Source organism: Coloeus monedula (assembly GCF_965178545.1).
Source record: "Coloeus monedula genome assembly, chromosome: 3".
Lineage (NCBI taxonomy): Eukaryota > Metazoa > Chordata > Aves > Passeriformes > Corvidae > Coloeus > Coloeus monedula.
In genome coordinates this window covers 111,338,875-111,364,643 of record NC_138783.1, presented here as the reverse complement: position 1 = coordinate 111,364,643, position 25,769 = coordinate 111,338,875, and the positions used below count along the sequence as shown (strand labels likewise).

The 25,769-nt window shown below is 39.5% G+C and overlaps 1 protein-coding gene across 1 annotated transcript in view; it reads right to left on the bottom strand.

Annotated features, from left to right (window-relative positions):
* Window positions 1-25,316, bottom strand: part of SYTL5 (synaptotagmin like 5) — a gene marked incomplete at both ends in the record, with an annotated part of 47,643 nt that extends 22,327 nt beyond the window's left edge. The window contains 6 exons of the mRNA XM_082277625.1: window positions 137-293; window positions 2,707-2,832; window positions 4,657-4,789; window positions 6,073-6,185; window positions 15,805-16,020; window positions 25,198-25,316. Of these exons, the coding sequence (XP_082133751.1) occupies window positions 137-293; window positions 2,707-2,832; window positions 4,657-4,789; window positions 6,073-6,185; window positions 15,805-16,020; window positions 25,198-25,316 (864 nt within the window). The remainder of the gene's footprint in view (window positions 1-136; window positions 294-2,706; window positions 2,833-4,656; window positions 4,790-6,072; window positions 6,186-15,804; window positions 16,021-25,197) is intronic.
* Between the last annotated feature and the right edge of the window lie 453 nt (window positions 25,317-25,769).

Sequence of the window (25,769 nt, the reverse complement as noted above, 5' to 3'; positions counted from 1 at the left end):
AGCAGAACTGAGGAAGAAATCCGATTTTCTCTGTCAGGCTTGTCCTTGCTGTGCTGCAGATCCATCTAACAGGGCAGATGGCAGCCCAGCCACCTCTTTTGGTGCCAGCTGTCCCTGGAGCCAGCCCTGCCCTTACCCCGCTGTAATCTGCGGTCATGCTACGCGCGCCGAGCGCCGGAGAGCGCGGCAGGGAAGGCTTGGAAGCGCTGCCTCGGCTCGCAGGGCCCAGGGCTCCTCTTGGATGTCCTGCAGTAGCCCCTGCACCGCTGCTGGTCAGGGAAAGCGTGCTCCCTCTGCAGTGGAGAGAGGAGGAGGGAAGGGTTATTGCTCTGAGCAAGCCAAGGCAGCTCATTTTGCAAACTGCAGCAAGAAATGTGCTGTGCTAACAGGTTACGAGAATAACCGTGCCCTGATGGACTGTGGGATCACCTGGAAATTAAAAAAAAAAGATGAATCACACATACAAGTCATACAAATATTGTCAGCACTTCTACCAGAACTGCGAATGGCCCAAATGGGCAGCTCTTATCCAGGCTGCAGAAGCTGCATTGTCCGTGTTTGATTCACACTGCCGTCACTTCCAGCAGGAGGTGGGACAACTCGTGCAACCCTTCCTATCAGGCTGCTCCATTGGTGTAAAGGGAAACTACAGTACCATGACAGCTCTGGACACTTCTACAGCCAATTTAATGCCAGCACCACCTCCAGAAATTCTAAAATCCTTGTGTGTCTGTCTACAGCATCTCCAGAAAAACACCAACTTGTTCACTGTTTATGTTGCAATAATGTCGCTTGACCCAAAATGATTGATTCTTTCAACCAATGTGGACAGGTCTTCTTGGAGATTTCACGTCAGCAAAAGTGACAAAAAATCATCTGTGACCAGTGCACCAGACACCAACTGCTGTCTAACATCACAACAAGCACAAGTTTTTCCATGGGACATTTTGTTAGAAAATACTGGTAAACCCATGTGAACACTGAGGGTTAGAAAGGGTAATCTGTTGCTCTTTTTTAACCTTTTTAAGCAAAGAAAATGATTTTAAAATGTGTCCCTGTTCCCAGTTCATCATTACATCTTCTCTTAAACAGAAATGTTTAAAAAGAATAAAAATTCTCTCTTGGTTTCCCTGCCAGTAGGTGAAATACTACCAATTTTGACAACGTTACTCTGCACTTTGGCACGGGACACCAGTTTCACCAGGAGAGAATGAGATGACAAGTAGAGGAGAAGCCATAATGACTCAATACCCCTAATTTAAAACATTCTGTGTTCTGGGAAACAGCTAAAAATTGATGATTTATGTAAAGTGAAGCAAGGCAATCAAACATAAAATCTGTCTTTACAGACTGCTTCACTCCTTCTAAGTCTGTACAGAGAGTTTATCAGGCGCTGGAATCCACCACCCAAATAAAATGATTTTGCTTCATTTATGGTTAACTGCATGATAACTTTTTTGTAGTTTGGCACGTAAAAACAACCACATAGACCTCTCACAAGATTTCCTTTGTCCTTATCCTGGTAAACTCTCAGAGAAAGCTACCAGTATTGCATAACCTCAGTATTAAGCAGCACAGACTCCAGATTCCTGAGGTTGTCTCTTAGATCCTTCACTCATCTCTACTCTATTCAGTGAAAAGCAAAACAAATGCAGAAAACCAGCAAAAAATCTGCTTCTGGTCTCAGAGAAGTCAGTTGTGAATCTGGTTAGATACAGAAGGCCTAATAAGCTTAGTCAAAAAAAAAAAAAGAACTTTGTATGGACTAAAAAAGAAAACTAGCTCGAAAGCTGAATTGGCTGGTAAGTTCTGCAGCATCCAGTGAAAAAAAATCAGATTATCAACTTTCAACAAGGTTGTCACCATCAGCTTTAAACATCTTGCAGAACATCTAGCAAATGGATTTGAATTGTAGGTAAAATAGAGAAGCAAGTTCTTGCTTAAACAAGAAGGTTTATCTGAGGATGTACTAAACTCTACGATGTTCCTTTTACCTGTTCTCTTTTTCTCCTGCATATCTCTTTGAAGTCTCCCAGAAACAATAGTTTAGGGATAGAAATTTCTATTGGAACTTACAGCAAATTATTATTATTTTTTCAATTCAAATTGTAAAATTTCTGGGTGTGTGCACCTGAGCAAAGAATGTGGGTCTCTATCCAGTGTAGATTATCCAGCTGAACAAGGAAAAAGTGAGCTGCTCTTTGGCTTCATTTTGAAGGTAGGACATGACAGGAATGTTGCTGTTGGCATTTTATAATGCCATCAGAGGCATTATAATAGTAGAGATCTCTTAGGCCCAGAATAACGACAAATGGAATCCTACCAGAAATAACTGTGACAATAATCATGAAAAGAGAAGGACAAACAACCTTTGAAGAAGAAAACATAAATTATAATCAATAAACATGCCATTACTAAAGAAAAACAAAGAGCTTCAGTTCTGTAACAACACAACTCACCAATTAAAAGCCAGAAAACAAGAAACAACGTACTGACATCAGTCACCAGCTGAACACCAGGAGAGTAAAATAAGATGAGTGGAGATAATTTTTAGGTTTGTTGGGTGTTTTTTGTTTGTTTTATGAACATAAGCTCTGATTCTCAGACAGCATTTATGCTGAGCATCCCAAGACACAAAGCAGCCCAGGGCACTGGCACACAGCCCCAGGTCGGTCCCAGCAGGAGCTGTCCCAGATTCCTGCTCACCTCTCAGAGCACAGTGCTGACTTGCCACCACGCACACTTGGGATTTCAGCCTCTGAACCTGTGTTCCTTTCACCTTCATCTTTTCCATATGTAATTTCTCCTTTGGTAACTGCCCTGATAACCTTCCTGTTGAAAACAGGGAATAAAAGATTTTTAAAGTTGCGATGTGCACAGTCTATTAATTTCATCTGGCTAACCTATGGGCAGCTCTGGATGTAAGGGATGCACCAAATCTGGTTATGGAACTGGTTCCTGGGGGGAGAAACATCATATTTACTACAAACTGCATTTTAAATCACCAAAACATTAAATATTCCTTCTATTCAGATGGACCTTTTGTGAAAATTCATCTCTATGTTTTTAGGACTTTATAGTTAACAAAGTATTTTTGACTAAGTATGTGTATCTTCCCCTAGAAAATTATGCTATATGTATTTTCTCTTATGGATATTTCTAGAATTATATGCATCAAATGCCCCAAACATGCCATTTCTAAAAAACATGGCATCACCCACTTACCCTGCAAAACATGGCCGAATGGAAAGAAATTAATGAAGTGAAATTTCAAAAATTAATAGTATTCCTCATGACCTTACAAACCACAATAGACTGATAAGTCATCCCTTTACCCTGTTAGTAGCAGCTGGCCCCAAAAGAGCTTTGCTAAAACTAATCCACTTACGAGATACATGGATGTGGAACCTGAGGCAGGAAGAAGCAAGCAAGGAAGAGAAACAATAATGAAATACTTCTGAAAGAGGACCCCATACACACTAGGAAAAGCAAGCCCAGTTTTTGTAGGATTAAATTTTTGTTATGGGGAATGTCACCACCAGAAACACATCTGTCCACAAATGGAAAAAGCACCACTAAAATAAATGACAATGAGAAAGCCAATTGTTTCTTGTAAGGGAATATGACTAATTGGTTTGCTTAAAGGATTTTAATGGAAGGAGGGTTAGAAAAAGAAACTTTAATGCACTCCTGCTGTGGCATGACTTATACCACTTAGCATGACTCAGAGAAAAAGTCTAGGTCTGTTATAGAGGATTCCTGAAGATGATTCTTTCCTCACTATAATTTGAGAGGCCAGAGGCATTCTGATGCTCTTTACCCTTATATTAAAGATAGATAAAACACTTGTGTTAATTTCTGGAGTGGCTGGAGCAGGGAATTCCATACTCATCTCTTCTCAGCAGTAAAAAAGCCGTGGAAGGCATCCACCTGCCCTATCTTTAGGATCCCTAATAAAATGTGCTCTTCCTTTCAACAGAAACAAAGTTTTCCAACTACCATGGAGGCTCCAGCCATGATATGAACTTCCATCCAGGTTTTCTTCCCATTTACCGAAAACCTCCAGTTAGATCCAGACACCATTTGTGTAACCAGAGTCAGTGAATCTGTCTGTGTCCCCTGAGAGTGAGTGCACCTCAAAGGGCATAGCCAAACTGGGGCTAAACCCTGCAAAATGACCAGCAGCAGCTCTGTTTATTCACTGTCTCACACACACTCTTAGGCTGCACTTGCACAGCTGGAAGCTAAAGGAAAACTTGTCTTGTGAGCCAAACTGACCAATATACATAAAAACCAGGTCCTACAAATACTATTTTTTGCATTTGCTTCTTCAGCAAGCCTGCATTTAAGGACACTGTTACTTCTGAGTAGAAACAAGAAAAATCCAAGAGTAAAATTGACTCTTATTTCTGCTACCTTCATAGATGAAGAATAATTACCGCTGCATTTCCTAGGAAACAGCAACCTAATTATAGTAAGTATGCCTTTAAATGAAGGCTGTTTCTTACCCCAGGAAGTTTGAGGCTCATGTGGAAGACTGGAAAAACTCAAAAGAAAATCTATCCATCCATATACAGCTGTTTTCAGATTAATCAGTTTTCAAAAAAACACAGAAACCAAAACAAAAACCAACAACAACAAAACCAAATGATTTACCCAATTTTTCTAGGTCTGCTAAAGACAGATTTGTGCCCATTTGTGGAGGAGGCTGGTACATCTGGCTTTTTTTCTTCACTTTCTTGGGGTTGATCTTTGAATGTTCTTTCTTCATCTGCATTGGAAGCTCTGTCTGCAGTGGATGGGGAAAGAAATTAAAAAGTGAACTTTGCACAAAAACCACAGCACATGTCCAACAACCTGCAAAACCAGATAGTGAAAAAGCCTTGGGGGCTCCTCTTAATAAAATAAAACTTTAGCTTGAGATGTTCCTCATTATCAGCTCTGGTCTTGATCTATGCTTCCAAAAATATCAGTGACAATATTTGATAATCAAAGGACCTGCAATTTAATTTTGAGGTGTACAGTATCTTCTGTTTTGAATGAAAGAATGTTTTCAATTAAAATATTTGTTCAACTAGGACTAAGGTATGGGGAAAATGGCTTAAAGATATTTTTCAATATATTTTTCAAGTAACAAATCATGAAATACCCAATCTGACCACTGACAGGATATCAAGAACTTACACATTTGCCAGTTTTACAGCTTCTGAAGCACAGGGATATTGCAGGTGTGTATTTTCCAAGGAGTGGGTTTGCACCACGTACTTTTTCCAGTGGCAGTAAACCACTTCCTCTCCTTAAGAATGAGGGGATAAAACTAGGGATAAATGCTACACCCAAAATAGACTACCAAATAAACAGCTTCTGTGTGCAGAGTGAAGGAGTTAAGTGAGTACAGACCATCAGCCTTCAGGAAAACCTCCTGTTTCTTACACTAGTGGTCCTGTGGTACCCTGCAAGGTACCAGAGCAGCTCTCACACACGGTGCTGTGTTTAGCCAAAACAGACAGACTATTTACTTCACCTAAAAGTGCAGGTGCAGCTTGTTGGAGATACTGGGCAAAAGGAAGGTCTGAATACCACGTAGCCCCTGCTCCAGCAGACAGCACAGGAGCTCCCATTTACCTTTCTTCTTGAGAGTTGAAAAAGAAAATCTGAGTGATTTTTACACACCACTATCACAAATAAGAGAGCCAAAGGGAAAAAACGACTGTCTTTAAATTTCTCCATACAGCCAAACCTCCTGGCAGGAGCTGAGAATTATCTTTCAGAGTATCTGCTGTAGCTGATGAGTAGCTTTGCAGCTAAATAACACTGTCTACCTGTTTGGACAGTGAGTTTTTCAGCAGCTCCCTATCTCCACAGAGATACTTCTTTCATATAGGCCTTACCTTTCCTGAATATAAATCATTCATAAATCACTGTATAGTAAAGCACAAATAAAGAATTAAGATTAAAATTCTGATTATACTTACAATTTCCACAGTCAGGAAGAAAAGACAAGCCAAACACTCAAGAAACAAGGTTTTGAGCATATTAAGCACAAGAGAATCCTCCTCATGAGGTCCCTACCTGGGAATTTGTGTAGGATAGACTGTCTGACAACATCTGTTCCAAGATTCGATTGTTTGAAGCGTTTTGCTCTCTCTTCAAAGAACCATTCTCCTGTCACTATCCGTAGCTCTCTGTATGAGGAAAGTTTAAAAAGCCAGAGACACATACCCATTAACAAGCTTGGCAAACCAGAGCTACTGCAGTTCATCAATCAACTGCCATGCTCGCAAATTCTGGACAACATTTGCACAGTTCAAAATAAAGTATAAAGTGATTGATTGTAGAGCTCGGGATAATAGGCCACAGCAGAAAAATATTACCTTACTCTGTGAATGGAAAGGAATTTTTAGTAGATGGAAATTTACTTGGCAAAAAAAGTGTTTCAACCACATTTACAAGATTTCTGTAAAAGACACATTACATACTGTCATCCTAGTCTTTTGTGAACTACTCAGTGTCACAGTTTTCAATATCTACAAAATGACAAGAGACATAGAAAAAACAACAGTGGATTAAGGGAGAAAATCCCCCATCGAACCTTGATGAGTCAGCAGTTCATGGACCCTACGTGGTTATAGACAGATTGCTGCCAATCCATATATATTTTCAATTTCTAGTTTTATATGCTGACACTATGTGCAGTTTCTCCACATAGCAGTGCTGCTATGAAATAGCTGTGTGTCAGAGGTCCAGAGCAATGAAAATCTGTCTTTGCTGCTGTTCTGGATAGTGCTGCTTCTTATCGCTTCAAATTCTTTTACCTTTGCTAGCAATTAAGAAAACCTGTACTGGCATTGCTGGATTTTTGCTGGGTATATTTTAATGCTATTTATTAACCTTTTCCTGAAATAGTTTCATTATGGCACAGCATCACCATTTCTATTGCCTCACTATGCACAATGGATGGCAAAAAGCTACTAATCATGAATGCTCTAATAAAAAGCAAATAAACTAACTCATAAACCCCAAACATTAAAAACTGATTTAGCTCCAGACATGTTCCTGCTTACTGTTCAATAAGAAAGCATACTTTCAAACCACTACTGGAAAAGAAATCATCCAGTCTCTTGGGCATGAAAATTACTACAGATGGATTTAGAGCACTGATCAATATCTTCACTATTAAATTATTTCTGAGTCATGCCTGAAAAGAGTCTCACTTGAGAAAATACTAAAAATTACAGAATAACATCCTGACACTGGTGAAAAGACCTTAATATTATCAGTTCATCCTAACCTGTTAATGAAGCATGCATCTTTGCATGACTCACTAAAAAAAAAAGTTTGAAAAATCCAAATCCCAAACACATGTCCACAAGCACAGAAACAGATTATTGCCTTATCTTCTTGTTGCAGACTCCTAGTGAAAAAAACCCTCCATAATTCATCATCACGATCACTCAGTCATTATGAAAGGTATTAAATAAAATCCTTATGCTTCTACCAGGAATGTTTAAATTACTTCTGTTGATTCCAAACACTTAAAAGGATTCACTTCATTAGAAACTATGCCTGACCTGGCTGGTGTGAAAAATGTTTTTTCTCTGAACGTGTATTTTCACAACTCCCTTGCTGCACATACTTCTCTGTGCAGTTATTTTATACCAAGATTTACGGCATATCTAATGTTTTATATCAACTCATAAACCTTCCAGACCTTTCACTACACCATCAAATTCCATTGCAAAGTGAATGACATGTCACACTGCAGTATTATCTACGTAGTTCATTCATTTTTTTCCTCAGTTACTACCAAGTCTGACCATAAAACTCCACAAGTGCTGTTTTCCCCTTGGATGGAGATTTCACCCGTCCCTGATATCTCACCAGAAATACTTAACTTGATCAAAGTCAGACAGAACACTGCCCACATCCTTATCCAGAAAAGCATCTTCACCCTTCTCCAAGCTCAGAGAACCTAAAGGAGGTGTGACCTTCACCCAGGGTTTCAGGAGAGCTGAAGGCTGCCTCACACAAGGCTCCAGGCTTTTACAACCACACCTTGCAATTATTTCCACACACAGCCCTCATGATGACACCCCCATGGGTTTCTGTGGTTCATGGAGGGGCAGCTCTTTGCCACTGGGCCCCTGGAGAGCCATCCCCTACATTTTCTGGTAACAGAATGTTAACAGTGATGAGGGAGAGAAATCCTAATCCTCTCTGGTGCCTCCTGTATCACAGGTGCCCAGGGACCTTCAGCCTGGGTGGAAGGGTGGCTGAGACCAGTGTGTCTGCTTGTTTCAACATATATAAGTTTTATGGTCTGATCTGGATATTTGACCCTGCAATAGCAGGACCAAGGGGTCAGGGAGAGTCATGGGGGCTGGAGAGACTGAAGGAGCTGCAGACAAGGGAAGGATAGATGGGACAGCTGTGGAAGGAGACTGGGAAAGAAGCAGATGCAGGACTTCTGGGCAGTGCAAGGAAGGATCAGCAGTGGTGTTGTTGGTGGAGGGAGGCCGTCCCTCAGCATCCAGCCCTGGGAGAGGCCCTTCCTCTCCCCCATTCCACTGTGGTATGGGTAACCTGCAGCCTTAGAGCTCACCATCAGTCTCCCTCTCTGTGTCCCCACTCCATCCCATGCCATCTGAACAACCTCTGCTACTCCTCCCTCTGGTACTAAAGCAGCCTACGAGATGGGAAAGGCTGGCACCAGGCTGGGAGTGAGGAAGGAGTGCTGTGCAGAAGCTCTTTCCCTTCCTCTTGCCATCCCTGTACTGACCTGATACTCATCTTCTTAACACATCAGCTGTGCAGGGAAGGGATAGATTAGTTTATTTGGGCAAAAACACTTGATCCCTTTATCTTCTGACAAAGGATAACTAAGCAATCTACTTCTCTTACTAATTTCTCTCTGCCACCTGTAACCTACCACAATCAAACAGCCCCAAATCACACAGCTTGTGCCCTCTTGCTCAGCTGAGGAAGTTCCAGGACATTGCTGGCAAACACAAATTGGACCCCAAGGAAAGAGGAGGGTGCAAATCCCTTCTTCAGGGCTGAGCAGCCAAAGGACTGTGGCAGTCACTACACTGACAGAGCTGAACTGTGTGCCCATTTGGGTAATGATGACAAACTGAACTGCCCACCTTCTTCATTAGACTAATGTTATTAAGATCTGCATTATCAATGAGGTGCCAACTCCTCAGCAGGGCTACTTTGGAGATGCTCACACCCATTCTGCTCTGCCTTCACCAGAAGGATGAGGTCTGAGGTAAAACACAGACAACTAAGCACAAAGCATGGCAAAGAGAGAATTGCCTTGCTTTATTCAGGTGCTTCACCTCTCTGGCCAGCTCTGTTTGTCCACAGTGAAAGGGAAAAAGCAACAGGCACTGACATCCAGCCATTGTGAGTGCTGCATGAAACAAGAGGCCTCAACCCTCACTTCAGACCTTCATCCTTATTTTCATCAGTGTTACTGCCTGTCTTGAGATCCTGGCTTCAGCTGGCAGATCTTTTTTTTGCTGAAATGGCCTTACCTAATAGATCATTTCTACAAAAATATCACTTTCTAATGAAATAAGGTGAACACCCCCAAGATTTGCAGCTTTGAATTTCTAGTGCATTACTATTGGGTGTTTTTTTCATGTATACTGAACAACTCACACAAAGACTAGTGTTCATGTTATCTTAATCACTCATACATGTCAGGAGTACCTATTAAGATAATTTTTGTTCTACACATAAATAGAAATTACTTCAGATCAAATGATTGCCTAAGTCTCTGACTTGAAGTTTGAATTTCATAATTGCATTTGACATTCTGAATCAAAAAATGAAGAGCAAGACCTAAACAGCCTTTTAATAATAATGTTATTTTCATGCAATTATGACAAGGGGAGTCTCTTTCCTACTGAGATAGAAGAAAAACGCACTATTTCAGACACAGGATTTAGATGAACCCTTTCTGTCTAAATAACTGTTTCAGATGAAAAGAAATAAGGGCTTTACTCAACAGTACACTGAGTCAGTGCTTGCAGGTTTGTTTTTGTTGTTTTGTTGTTTGCAAAATGGGCCCAAGGTCCATATTGACTGCATATCATGATAAATGCATGCATTTTCTTTACTTTCTCAGTTTGATGTTGTTCATAATGTTAATATGTATAATTTCTACCAAAACAGCATTTAAACTGGACTTCCAAGATGTTCAACAGATGCTGAAGGCAGTAGCTTTAAAAAGAAGGAAAACAGTGTTAAAAATTATCACAGCAATTTTTGCATGATTGCTCTTTCCTATGCTCAGAACAGCTCGGAAAATTCACATTCAAGCAGTTTAATACCAAATACTTTAGGTATCTGCTAAAGTCCTTCTACGTTAATTACTGATCCACCTCACACCATCATGTGAGAGGGAGCAGGCTTTGTTCCTGTGCTTCTTCCCCCTCTGTGATCTCCTACTAAATAAATTAACTTTAATGACCTGCTGCTCAGTTTAAAAACAGAACATAACCTATGGCCTGCCCCTGGCAAAAAAGTCAGATTTTCCACTCTCATTTTTGCAAGGCACTTCACAGTTAAATGCTCAATTAATAATAAAAAAAATCCATTCAAGATGGAAAGTCCCAATTTTCACTTTCAATTATTTCTTTAGGGCAAAGCCCCACGTTGGTAAAACAGTTTCATCTCCATTTGATCATCCTGTCTAACTTACATCCACAGCAGAGGCAGGAGATTCAGCCTTCCTTCCTTTCCATCCCCTCTTCCTCAAGTTATTTCACTTCATCATCAAGAAGAAAATGTTGGAAAAAATGGCAAAACCAAAGGTTGGCTAAAATGCAGCCCATGTTTGAACATACCAAAGCATATACCCTCATCTTTGTATGTATTCAGTTCTGCAGAGTAGTTTCTGTAATATAAATTAATTCCACTCTAAGTTTTATCATGCTGTGAGGCTATCAAACACAAATTTTTGACCCAGTGAAGGCAAACTTGCCTAGAAGTTACTAAAATAAAATTATAAGAAATTTGAAAACCATTTGCATACTAAAACATTGGAAATGCCTCTATTTATAGGCTCCTAATGGGAATAAATGTTACTAAGAGATACTGATGAATTTTCATGACATGTTAAGACAGCATAATTATTTCAAAGATGAAGACAAATTTCCCATTACTGTTTTTCTCTGCTGTAATATCTTGGGCTACCTAGGCACTTGATATATCAAAGGCAGTGCTCTCAGATACCTAGACACAGTTGCAATAAGAAATACAGACAATATCAAGGTGTGAAACATGCCCGTCAGAGGACTGTTGGAAGAACTTTATTTCCCTCAATCTATTGATCATTTTGTCTGCCAAATTTAAAACACAAACTGATCATAATTTAGGAAGATGCAGGAGGAAAAAAAGAGATTTTAATGGAAAGTTTCTCTTTTAACACCCATGTTTGAAAACTCCTGATGACCTCTGTTCCTTGTATGCAGGGAATGGAGTAGAAAGCTTCCTCCTTTGAGTGCATCACTACATACAGGCTTGATTTATCTCATTAAATGGTGCAACAACACAACTATCAAATACAATCACATGGATAAGGACTGTCCTGTTCCCTGACCTTAGCTGTAGAACTAAGAATTTGGCTGAAGACTTAGCTCTAATCCTTCTTGACCTGTAAATGCTTTATCTTAAGACTTTATATTTCAGCTGGTAATAACACCCATGAAGGGCAAAATCCAACTGAGTAATTTTCTCTTTAGGGACATTCAAGGGAGATATCCTTTGACAGTAACTGTAAATTGTAAGACAACTTACATAGAAACCTGTTTGTTATACTTAAAAATACTGATGAGCCTCTCTCACTATTCACATTCAAAAGTCTTTCCTCAACTTCACTAAATCTCATTTTTTGAAAGCCTTTCAGAATGTAATTAATGTATTGTCATGAGCTTCCCCATCATCATAAGCTGTTTTTCAGGTAAGTCTGTCTCTGGAGAAATGGCAGATGAAATGCTGTATTATTTTATAGAAGTCATATTCTCTTGTTGCCAGATGATGTTCTGATTGACAGATGAACAAAGAGACTCTATTATTAAATGAACTGGCATCTCACCCCTACAGCCACCATCATGTTACTATGTTGTGTTTGGGGTTTATTTTAATTTATTCAGATAATAATATTGTGCTTTACCATATATTTATAAAACTAGCACCTTAAAATTACGGTTTGTCAAACAAAAGTCAGCATGCTTGCAGTTTGCTGTCTCTTTTTTTTTTTTTTTAGACTTGGTAGCTGGACATAAATCCACCGTAAATGTTAAAGCAACAAAATGCCCTTTCACTGTACTACAGGTATCCCAAACTCCAGTTAGGACTGGATAGGCAGGACTCAAAATCTCAGAGGGAAAGAAAGGTCAAAATGTATTAAATGAAGCAACAGGCAGAAGCTGACTGATATTACCTAAATTCTTTTTATTGACACAAGTTGTTTCAGCAACCATTTTGGGTTATCTGTGTAATTCAAGGGATTTCTGCAGTAATTTCTGCAGTACTTTTCTCTTTGAATGAACACACTCCCCACCCAGTACCAGACCTTCTTCTCTGACATCAGATGTACTAATTAGGTTTTCCAACAGTCCTGAAGAACTTCTGGACATATTCCTGCAGATGTAACTCCTGGCTACGTAAGAGGGCTTGTGCACTATGACCATCACCTTAAATAGCACTTAAAAGACACTCTTGAGTACAATTTGGAGAGCACAGCCATGAACTAGTACAGCAGCAAAACTGTTAAGAGTTCACAAAGGCCATAAACACTTCTCCCTGACTTTTAAGGGTGCCACAGTCTGTATGACAACAGACATACACATCATAAGAACAGTATAACCCTGTCCTGCCAATGGAACAGCTCAGCAGGTGCTAGAGTCTACACAGATATCAACATAATCAAGGCTGCAAAAAGAGGGACAAACATAAAAGTTTTCCAACACTCTTTGGAAAGCCAATATCATGGTAAAACAGTCCAATTTGACAGACACAAACGCTGTATGCAGATCAGTGCCACAGAGCTAAAAGATTTTTCCACTCCTCCTGCCTTTTGTTTGCTATTTGTAAAGCATAAATATCTCTTAACACTGGATTATTTTCTTTTCCTTGCCTTTTGCCTTTTCATCTTGTCAAAGGCCCTCTTTGCATTAACTTAATCAACTCCTCCATCAACTGTAATTCAAAAAAGCTTAAAAATCCTGATTCCCCCTGCATTTCTCACTTGGGAGAAAAGCTGAACTGAAATAATTTAAAGGAGAACTATGCAAAATGATGTAACTGAAATGCCTTTCCCAAACTTCCATCTCCATACTGCCCACACAGGAGATCATCTCTTGGTCTACTCACAGAAATGTGAAAGACATTTCACATGTCATTAACTGTCATATAGTCTTGCAGAAACACTGCATATGAACAAAAAGAAAGGAGAGAGAGAACTTCCAATTTCATAAAGATACTCAACACGAGCAGAACTTCAGCACTTGCAAGGTTTAGCACTTTGCAGGCAAATTACACCATGGTTTGTAACAACCTAAAGGCGAGTTTCAACCAGAATTAATTGTCAAGGTGATTGCTAAGACCACTGCTTGGCACACAGAATTGCAGCACAATCAGGAGAAGCAGAGACCATGTTTTGAGAATTTGCCTCACCCATCTTTCAGCCCCAGGACCATCTTTATTGATGTCATCATCCCCAAGAGAGGTTTATCCAACCTGTTTTAAACCAACATTCTGCAACCCTTCCAAGTTATGTCAGTGTTCATACTATCTAACCTATATCCTTTCACTGCAATTTAAGTATCACATTAGCTCTCTTACCCAAAGAGAGGTCATAGAACAGCCTGTAAGTGGCTTTCTGTAGATTTAAAGCTCAGGTGTTTTCAGTTTCTCTTGCCTAGGCCAAACACTTGTGACTCCTTCCATTGCTCTGGACATCCTGTGTGCTAAACTTCATTATTTTCTGCTGAACTTTCTCCAGGTGGCTGACATGAATTGTGATACATGGAAATGGGCAGGTACTCTACATAAAATAGGATTTTAGCATGTATTTTGCAGGCCATAAATTGGCTTGTACCTCATTGTGTGATGCTCAATTTTTCTGCAGTGGAAAATTCTGTTGATTCATGTTCAGCTTTTATGCAGTACAATACCCAGATCCTTTCCTAAGGAACAGCTGCATAAGCTGGCTTTATCCTCATTTTATGTTTCTGCAGCTGCTTTTTTTTTCCAAATGCAGTACTTCCACATGTTCATAGGGAGCCATCACTTGCTTTACCTTTAAACCACTTCTCTAAATTCTAATCATCACTTTGAAACCTAATCCTGTCCTTCAGCATGCCTGGAGCTCCTCTCAGTTTTTTTGTTTCCTGCAGGTGTAACTGGCAAACTCATCTGCTGCATCAAGGCCCTTAACTAAAATATTTAACAGTAATAAGCCAGGAAATATTCTGCTCTATATCACTGGGGTTTTTTTAAAGTTTTTTATTGTTTTTACATGTGGTGCTTTTTTGGTTTTGTTTGTTTGTTTGTTTGGGTTTTTTTTTGGCTTCCTTTTCTTGAGATTTTTCGACAGTGAAATGTCCGTAACCTCACTGAAAACGGGGCTTTATAATTTTCCAGGAAGGTCTGCAATCACACTGGCAGAATTTATTCCAGGGCACAGCTACCCTGATTTGTCAGCCTATTAATATGGAACAAGAGAAAGCATCAAAAGGTTAGCTTCAGCCAAGTTGTAAGACATCAACAAGTCCTCCTCTGTCACCCTATCAAAGATGGAAATTAAATTGGTTTTGACATTATTTGTTCTTGAGCCTGCTCTTACTCATCATCCTGTCACCTTGTCTCGGCTTTCAAACAACACAGCTATCATTTGTTTCAATGTTTTTAGAGAAATTAGAGGTAGTGTGGCAGGGTCAACAAACCTCCTGTTCTTTTCTTAATTTTTAAAGTGTAGGACTGTGTTTGCTGTTCTCAGTGCTGTCATCTCACCTGCACCCCATGACTTCTGAAAGGCACAACACTGACATCATCTCAGGAACCGCCTGAGGCAAAATACAAGGAGCTCAGCCAGGCCCTCACCAAATTAAAATCATTTCACAAATCAAACACTTGAACATTTTTCCTCTGAAGAGGTGAGACACTGTCCTTTGGATGTGCCTGCAGAAGAGGTTAAGACACCTACTTAAAAATTGATGCAGACTTCTAAAGGTAAAGATAGAAGACACAAACCCTAAAATTTATGTCCTGCTGTATTAATTTTTTGCTGTATTAATTTTTCACTGTCTAGGTAGCCAAAGGCTTGACATAGCTAGCAATTTGGGTTCACTCCCTGAAACAATTTACAAAAAGCCTTCCCTTTCTGATCTCATTAGTTTGATGGTCTGTAAAAAAAAAAAATCCCTTCAATTATATTTTTATCATCTTTCTTGTATCATCCAATCCTTGCATCAGGATACATAACTGAGTTTTGCTGCCCAACACATTCCTCCCTTCCTTCCTGGTTATCTCACCAAGTCAAGCTAAAAAAATCCCATATTACCAAACTAATCTAGTGAATTATTTTTCCAAGTATACACCAAGTCTTTGGGAAACAAGCTAGTTGAAACTGGCTTGGAATTGTGAAATAAAACCCCCAGACAAGCCTCTCCCCTTGTGTATTCTATGCCTGCACTTTTGTGCTGAGGGGATGTACAATGGCAGCAGCAGCCCAGAATCCCTGACACGGCTGTAACCTCCAGAAGTGGTTGTGGAAACTGCCCAACTTACGCAATCTTGGCACACACTGAGCACCTCCAGTGCCCGTCAGCGCCCACCACGCGACACGTGCTGCAAACCCGGAGTTTGCAGGTCTGGCACAGGTCTCCCCTGTCAAAGATCAAGCCCAGGCTTTTCTGGCAGCGAAAACAGACCCTGCTGTTGTCCTGTTGAGAGTGGCTGTTTCCACCTTTCCTTCTCACTTCCAGAAGCTCATTTTTCAATTTCCTAGAAGTAAAAAAAATAAAGTCTTTTAATTTGGAGATTCAACTCGATGATCTGTAAGAAATTTTTAACAGATTAAGATTTTGTGCTAAAAATACAAGATATGAGTGAGTACTTTTTGTTGTTGTTGTTGTATTTGCTGTATTTCTTTACACACACATGACACAGAATAAATCTATCCTCCAGCTGTCAGACATGCAGTCAAGAAGAAAATCTGGTAGATCACTATAAGAAACTTCAGATGCTGAGCAGTTCTGGACAATTGATAAACAATCTTTGCTTGTCCCTCATCAATAATCCTAGTCATGCTGAGCCCAGGTTAACAGCAACTCAGAACTATCAGCACATCCACAGAAGGAAAAGAAGAAAATCTTTCCTGCAATTAGTGTGCATTTAATAATATGCCAGTGCAGAGTTAGTTAGGAGTACATATGCAATTCTGCACCAGTTATTCAAAGCCTTAAAAGAGCCCAAACCAAAATATCTAAATAGGTAATGGTGTCATGCTGTGATGCCTCAATCAAAGTAAAAAAGGAGAATGCCAGTTTAAATAGTGTGACTTGCAGATCTTACCAGTTCTACCACTGATTCTACAGAATAAAAATACTTGTGTTTAATACGTAATTTTAAAGTCTGCAGTTTCAATGGCACATGAGTTGGGTCCTTAACAAGAAAATAACCATGAGATGTAACTAAGCTCAGTGGCTGCTCAAGATTTACATGTTTACAAGTTCTTCAAGATTTACATGCCTGGGTCTCCATTACCCACCCTTCCCTATGCTGTCTTTCGTGCCCACCATCAGCCAGGAGCCCCCAAAGTCCCTCAGTCATGAAGCACTCCAGCTCACTGAAATCATAATCTCTGCACACTCATAGATGCTTTAAGGTGGATTTAAAAAACCTGCTGCCACCTTCACCTAAAGATCAGTAAAAACGTGTCAGAAGAATAACACATGGAAGATAAAACAAATAAATGATTGCAGGTTGCAGCCCAGTAAAGGAGACCTGAAACACTGCTTGCGCCACCAGGGAGTCAGCTCTGACAGAATTAGGTTATTTATGGATACACTGCCTTGCTAAAAGGTTGGCCAGCCTTTTGCTTCCCACTGGGATGCCATGAACAGCAGCTGCTCTGCAGCCACCTGACCTGTGGATGCTCAGCCTCTGACAGCTTTAGAAAAAGGGCATGTCCAACACCTCCAGGCAGCATCTTCAAATCCCAGTCAAGGGTTTTCCTCTGCTGGCCTCTATCCAAGAGTTCTTCATCCAGCCTTAGGCCCTTCTCTCACATCCAATCCAAACAACCTTTCTCTCATGCCCGGGCCTTCAAAAGTCTGTCCAGGCTTCACAAGCTTTCTTGGTACTTTGCTAACTCTTCTTGCAGTTTATTGATTGCATCTTACATCTCCCTGCTTCCTGCAGAGATGCTTTTTGTTCCAGGCACGTGTCCATTTCCTTCTGTGAGTCAGCCAGCTCCGAATGTGCTGTGAACACTGCCAGCGGTGCTGGGTGTTGCCACGGGGCACAGGGAAGGGACATGATCTCTATTTTTGCCTTGGATCTCCCTTCCAAGCAAGTCTGCCTTCAAACATTAAAAGAGAACTCATCTGCTTCTTCTGGACTGAGAACTAGAGGCAACCCCACCACCAGAATGGTCTAGTTCACACAATTTTCAAAAGAGACACGACATCTATCCACTTGAATAACAAATACACCTTTAGGTCCTCTAATTACCACCGTGTTTATGGTCACTCACATCTCACCAAACATCAAACATTCACAAATGCTTGATGATTTACTGTCACCCCACCAGCAATGGGAATTTGTCAGAGATAAAGTGCTGTGCTACAGGGCCACTTCAAGTACCAGCTGACATTAGGGACATTTGTTAAGATTGATTGTGCTTTCACACAGTGAGAGGGATTGCAGCACTTTCAATCTTCAAAAGGAAAGTCCGATTCGCCTTGCCCTGCACTTTCACAATGACCTCAGGAGCTGGGATTCCTGAGGATCTGTCTGACCTGTAAGGACTGAGGCCAAGAAGGTGTTGTGCACATTGGCCTTTTCCACATGCTTTGTCACTAGGTCCTCTCTTCTATCCAGCAGCAGGTCCACACCTCTCCTAGCCTTCCTTTAGCCTCCATTTTCCCAATTACAATGTTCTCCTGTCAATCTCACCTAATTTGATGGCCAAACTCGACCACCACTTCTTTACTTGATCATTGGTCATTCTCTCTCTACCTCATGTTTTTCATGGCCTCCTGTCAAAACTGTGACTTTTTATACAGCAGAACTGCCAATGAATGTTCAACAGAGAGTCTTTGAGAGAAAATTGTACTTTCATTTTTTATTCAGGTTTGAAAAGATTTGGTCAATCACATACCAAAAAAGTAAAGAGGCACAAATAATTCATTTCCAGTTTCTTTTGGCACTTGAGTATCTGCATGCAAACCAAACACCTGATCCTTGCCTAAATGTCAGGGTAACTCAGAAGCTGAATATTGTTAAACTTCAAATCTCACAATGGTTAGAATACTATGCACTAGCAAAGGCTCATTTTTTCATAACAAATTTATTTCCAGTGGCTTATTTTTACTTGAAAAATTTAAATCAATCATGACCCATTGCATTTCAGGAACTTGACAGGCAGCTATTGGCAGATTGGCAGTTGCCATCTTTTTGGCAATTATCGCTGTGCCCTGTGGACTGCATCCAGATGTCCAATGGTGAAACACAGCCTCCACTGAACTTCTTCTGCTCCATCCTTCTCCCCATCCCCACCGTAACTTTTAGGCCATTTTGTGCTTAGTTAGAAGTATTATTGGGCACAAAATCTGTTTTAAATAGTTCCAATTTAAAATTAGGAAATCTCTATCAGCCCAAACCAAGAAACATTTAAAAAAAACCAACTTGCTTAGAGATCCACATTTTGAAAAGCTTATCAATATTCTTTTGACATTAAAAAGGCATTATTCCCACTATCCAGTAGTGGTGATTGCAACAGCATTTCCCACTGCTTATGTGATACACATCCAAAATTCTTTTCAGGTGATAGATGATCTGCTAACAGTGTAAATTCCGAGAAGTGTTTGTTTCGTTATTTTTGAATGTAAATTGCTTTTGATGACTTCCAGGGAACTAAGAGAAAATATATCAACCCACTGTTTATCCACCCAATTGAACAAATAAAAGAGAAAAATTAAAAAGCAAGCAAAGAGTACATGGACAGATACACTGGATATGAACTTTCATTAGAGATCCCCTATATTATTTGTTGAGCTGAACTACTGATTGACTGCAACAAATATATTCATATCTTAAGAAAATAAAAAATGAGGTGTCTCAAGGACTAGGATGATCAGGAGGAGGTGGGTGAGTTATCAGAAAAAATCCATCATTGTAGCAGTCCCTAAACAAGCACAGCTGAGCTGCACTGGTTACACTGTACTGAAAAGGGGTGACAGGTACAGCCTGTAGCTGCACTGACTTACCACTACATTTATTTCCCAAGGCAGGAACCAGCTGGATTATAAATACCCTTATACCAATTATAAACATCCTTTTGCAAGTCTAACATTTGCACTCTCCATAATTTTAAAGCAATACATTTAAAGACGGAGTTAGATATGCTTAATCATAAACATTAAACAAGAATTAATCTTTATCAATCTTCTCCTAGTAATATGAAAGAGAAAATAAAACTCAGCAGAATCCAATTTAATAGGCTTTTGGAGAAAAAGAATCCTATCATTCGCTGAAGTTTCTAAACCTTCTATTACAATGGCTGTTTGATAAAAGATAGCTATTAAAAATAAACTTGATTCTGCCAAGGCTAATAGAATACGTAGCCATTTTTCTAAACTATGAATTTATATTGAGAGCCCTCTACTGTCTGAGAAAATATGTTAAGCACATTGGGGAAGAGTTCTGTTGTAACCAATATTCCAGGTAACACTGAGCCAATTAACCTGAGCCCTCCCAAAGGTGGCCTAAAAGGCCCATGTAAAATATCACAGCAGGAAAAAAACCAAAACCCCCCGACCAAATAAACCAACTCCAGAATTCATAGCTCTTGGCACAGTTGCCCATCAGCTACCAAAGGCACAGGAATCCCTAAAAAAGTCAGGTTCTTCCCTACAGATGAAGAGCTATGAGGCAAAAGTGCTGCACAATGCAGCCTCCAGAGATGAAATATTCTCAAACCCCTATAATGCTGCAAGGAGGAAGCAATGACAAGCCTTAAAAGATCCATTTTTTATTTAAAGTAAACTTTACCCCAGAGAACATTTATTCCCCAAAAGTAAAATGGCTATTCTGCTGCAAGAGGCAAGACATTCACTACCCAAGCCATTCACTTAAATGAATGCCATTATTTCCTTTAACTCTGTAGCCATTATCCACTTGCTTTAATTTAGGTAACTTTTTCTTTTAATACCAAACTGACTGGTTTGGATGTTTTTTTCCAATTCAGTAGGATTTTAGAAAACTTTTTATTTTGAATTTTTTTCTACCTCATCTTCTCTCTATTAAAAAACCCCCAAAACTGTTGAATGTAATAGCATACATAATTCCTGAGTTTGATTTTCAAATTTCTCCTGGATCTTCTTCCTCCCCATTTCAAAACCTGTTTTCCTCTGAAGATGTAGAGCAGCATAATCCAAGGATACCTAATTTTATTTTGCCATTCTAAATTGCCAGAGTTCAAAGAATCATAAAAAATTGAATTAAAAATAAAAAAGGGCAATCCTCCCACTCCCTCAATCAACTAAAATTAAAGAATTTAGCAGAAAAAAAAAAGTTACTCTTGCAGAGATTCATAGAAACATCCTTCTGCTGAATCTGTGCAGCCATTAACTCAGATACTAGAGAATTTTTCTGTGCAGGAACTGGTATCAACTTACTTCTGGAATAGGAGAAAGGCAAGTTCCTTTCCAGACTGATTCTCAGTACCTTCTCCAAATTCAGACAGATTGCCTTCACTGTCTGGCACAGTATGCAGAAAATAATAGTAAATATTGTTGAGAATTCACAAAAAGAATTGGGAAATTACCAGCTTCCATTGAGATCTCCTTGCATTGTAAAATCTAAGTACCTGAAGTATTTTTAATAAGCATGGGTTTTCATATTTTGTTAATGTAACAGATCAACCTGATAAAAACTGTGTTAAGAACAGCCAGGTATGGAGTTACATTGGTGACAATGCAAGGGAACAAGCAAAGAATGCACTTGCAAAGAAAAAGAGATCTGACATAAGGAATAGCAGAATAGAGCCCGGTGAAAAGAAGGAAAGGAGGCATGGGAACTGAAATTATACTGGATATCATAATGATGATGAACTTCCATAGATGAAACTTTTTCTGGGTAACTCATTCACTCATCCTCTCAAAAATGGTTACTAAGATTTAAAACAAACAAACAAAAAAAGGGACAAAAAAAATTCCAAAACAAATCCCCTGTTGGTTTCTTACTAGTCTTCAATAAAATAGACTGCACTCAGCATATGAGAATTAGTCACCATCAGAAGTTCTTTCACCACCGGAGGATCATGGTTCTCAAAGAACACAAGACAACAAAACAGGCACCTCTACCCTTAGAGTACTGGCAACAGTAGCTACTCTTGGTGGAATAGTCTCTGATTCAAAGAATAACAAGGTGTTAAACTGTGTTAAATACACCTCACAAATGGCTGAGCTGCCAGACAGGAACTTGGCAACTTCCCACACAGGTACAGATGGCCAATGCGCTTTAACACGAGGGCTCTCTCCTTCAAATATTTATAGGCAGTTTTGCAAAAACACAGACCATGCACCAAACTATGTATGTTATCCCACAACCATTGTGCTTATAAATTTGGCCAAATGTATATTCATCTGAGGAGTCAGTTCCCATTCCCAGTCCTCAAAGTCCCAGTCTTTTTTTCTAAAGCACTTGCCTGTAGCTACCACATGGTGGTATCCATGCAATTTCTCCTGTATTAATACCCTGAATTGCTTCCATGGATCTCTTTGGACTGGTAAGGAGATGCCATTTTAGTCAGATGAAAAGACAGGAATCTTAACTTTCCTCGTCAATACAGATCTAGGGCTGGTGAAATTCTTACACAACTTCTGGCAACCTAAATGCTGAGGGAGAGGTTCAAGCAACCCATTAAAGCCTTTTCCTTGGACAAAACTGGCAAGTTCATTCTGTGCTTTCTCAGTACAGCAATTATTACTCTGATGTCTCCTCTAAAAGCATGGCATTCATAGCTTTGCTCTGTAAAGAATGGAAAGGAACTTTGTATTTTTAAACTTAAGAAAATAGTTAAGGTAAGAATTAATGATTTTACTCAAATATTCTTAGAAATTGAATAAATCCTGATGGTAATTCAACTGACATCAAAAGCATCATAAAGCCATGTTTAGAACACTGTAGGTTATTTGCACAAGTAATCTATTAACAACTTCAAATCAATATTCAATTGAAACTTCCAGTCATGCTAGATGCACACTTAGAGTTAAGAACATAAACAACAATCTTTACGAAGGAGGTTGATTGTTTGCATTACCAAAACCAGACTCCAGAAAAAGAACTTGCTGCCCTCTGTTTCTCTCTCATGTGGGTGAAATAATTGTGCATCAAACAAAAATACAAGAAGAGCCACCTGCACTCCAGAACACGAGTATGAGCAGTGATATTAAAAACAACCTTAACAATTTCATTATTAGAACATCCTCCTAGATTTACCATTGCCTTCACAATGAATAGTTGTGAAGTTTTAGTTCACAACTTTTAAGTTAAGTTTAAGTTAAAGTGGCTTTTGAAAACTAATAGGAACAGAAAAAAAACCAGTTACCAAGATAGATTCAGAAAGAGTAGAACAGGATAATAAAAATTCTTCAGTAGAATGTACAAGTAAACATCTTCCCAGAGTGGAAAATGCCTTGAAAATAAATACAAAGGGACTTGCTCTTTTGCAAAGTGTTTCAATAAAGTACATAACAGATTGTACCAAATGGAATTTTGAAGACAACACATGTTCCTCTGGAGTATGCTTATAAGCCATGATTACAGATCCTTGACAAGTTGTGCTGAGAAAGAAAAATTTAAAAATCTCCTAGGAAGCAGTTAACCATCCAATTCTTTATATTTTTTATATCCTGGAAATCTTTCATTCCACTGCTATCAGGCAAAGTATGGTCTAGTGACAATAAATTTGAAGCCAATTAGTTCATACACGGTGCTAGAAGTATGCATAAGCACCATAGTTCATAATTAGTTATTCTAGTCAGCATTATATTTCAGATTAACTTGGTTTTGAGCATCTTCTTAGGGTGCTTCTTACATTTTTACCAAAATACTGATAAGCCAATACCACCTGTGACTTCACTGAACTGTACCCTCCAGAACTGCCTCAAGTTCCCAGACTCAGCAGGTTTGGCAGAGTGAATTCCAGCAATGCCATAAAAAGCAGAAAATTTTGGGGGTTAAGACATCATGTTAATAAAAAACAGCAACCAAAAATAACCCAAACTAACCAAACAGAAAAACAAAAAAACAAACAAACAAAACAAAACAAAACAAAACAAACCCACAAACAAACAAAAATACCCCCACAAAACCTCAGGAGTTTCAACTTTGCATTTGAGACTGAGAAATGACAATAGTAGAAAGGAAAGCCTTCTGGGGTTTTAGGAAGCCAGTGATCTGATACACTCCATACTGATGACTTTGACAGGTGACTATTGGCACATCACACATTTCCAAGGCCACCACCTCAGAAAATCAAAATACTTAATTAAAAATTTTTATCTTATTACTAAATAGAGCCGAGTGCCTGGAACAAACAGTGCTCCATCTGTTTTCTTCTTCATCTCACAAACCACTAAGAAGGCAAAATGATTCATTTGCCCGCACCACCTTAAAGAAACACCTTTCCTTCCAGACTGGCAGCAGCAGAAGCAGCCAGTTTTCACCTCCTCCTTTCAGATGAGCCACTGTGTTCCCTCAGTTAAATGGGCTGCACAGCAACAGGGGCATTGCACTTAGACTTGCTTCAGTTGAAGGCGAAAAGCTTCCAAAACCTGTGGCTAATTCTGCATAGATTTCCAAATAATAGTTTTGCACAGTAGAAGCCTCAGCAGGTGCTGAACATACATCTTTGCAATGTCTACAATGCCTTTGAGCAATGTCTAAAATGTTTTTAGAAAATCCAAGGGAAGAACAATGCAGTCTGGCATTGGAATTCATGGACAGAAACCAGCAAGGACGGGAAATTTTCCCTCTATCATCCATTATACTCAGCAGCCTCGCCAACACCAAGTGCTGCATCCATCCACACCAAGCTTCTTTCTCAGAACCAGAACTGTATGACAGTTTAAAAGGGCAGTGGGGGGAAGTGAAAGGAAACAGCAAAACCATCCTGGAAAAGCACAGGAACCTTTGCAGAGCTGATACTTAGCTGAACTAACTCAAACTGAGCCTTCTAAAACTGCTGACTCAGCCTGACTCCACACATTGTTCTCTGAACTTTGGTTTTTACTTTTCTGAATAGAAAAAGAACACATGGACTCTATTAATACCCTGAGACTCTACTTCTCCAAACAGTGACTTTTGAGAAAAATACCTGAGATTTTAAATTTTATTTATTAGTAAATCTAAGTCATTTAAAAAATGAAGAGTCCTTCCTCCCTAATCTGTAAGCACCACAACAGAAAGAAGGACACCACCTCGCATTTGTCCCATGCTGTAGGGAGTCCTGAACAGAGTCAGATACCAAATCTCCTTCCCTCTGACACCTTCTAAACTTCTCCCCTGTAGTCAGCTCTGAAGGCAGACCCTGTGTGCAGCTCCTCCCAGAGGAAGAGAGTTCAAGAGCCTTACTAAAGCTTTCCACCCACAGGGGAAAATTCAGCCAAACTGGACTAAATCTACAGAATCTGAAATTTAAAAGTGACTGCTGCATATTTTTGCATTTGTTATCTTCCTTACGCTTTTGTCTTGAAGCAATGGACATGATTTTTGTTTACAGAGAACCACACTAGCAAACAATTTTCTTTTTAACACACTTCACTTGAATTTATGATTAACTGTGTTATCTCCCAACACTCATCCTCGTGTGAGGCATATAGAAAACCCTCACTGGGTACCACAAAAATATGTACCAGCTGTATTTTTAAAAGCAATAACAAAAAGAGTTACCTTATTCTTTTATCTTCAACTTTTTTCAAGTACTCATCTCTCTTCAATACTCCCAATATTGTTTCCCTCTCATGTTCCAACAAAAATGACAAATTGATGATCTCCAAGTGCTTTGTCATGATCCTTCAACAGTCACTCTGCCAGTGATCACTTTACCCAATCAATTCTTCCAATGATTTATTTGCACAAGTCCAAAGACACGTTTGTGTCAGAGTTAGAGGATCCAAGCAGTCAAGAGGTATTTTGAAAAATGCTTCTTTAAATTAACTGTGTGTCAAGATTGTATTGCTTTTCCTTCCAGCTACACAAGAAATAAACATTTGTCCTTTGTTTCTTCCTCGAGAAAGGCAGTCATTTTCTTGGTTATTGAATGCCCTTGGGTCCTGGCTGATGCTCACTGCAGGCCTTCAGATGGCATCCATCACAGCTGCAGAATCAGCTTCCTGAATAATTGTAGTTTGGAGCCACAAAATCTCTGGGTATATTTATATCAAACTACCTGAAAGTCAAAAAAAATAGTCTGGGTGATTTTGAAATTACCATCAGAGTCTGCTTTGATAAAGGCTAAATCT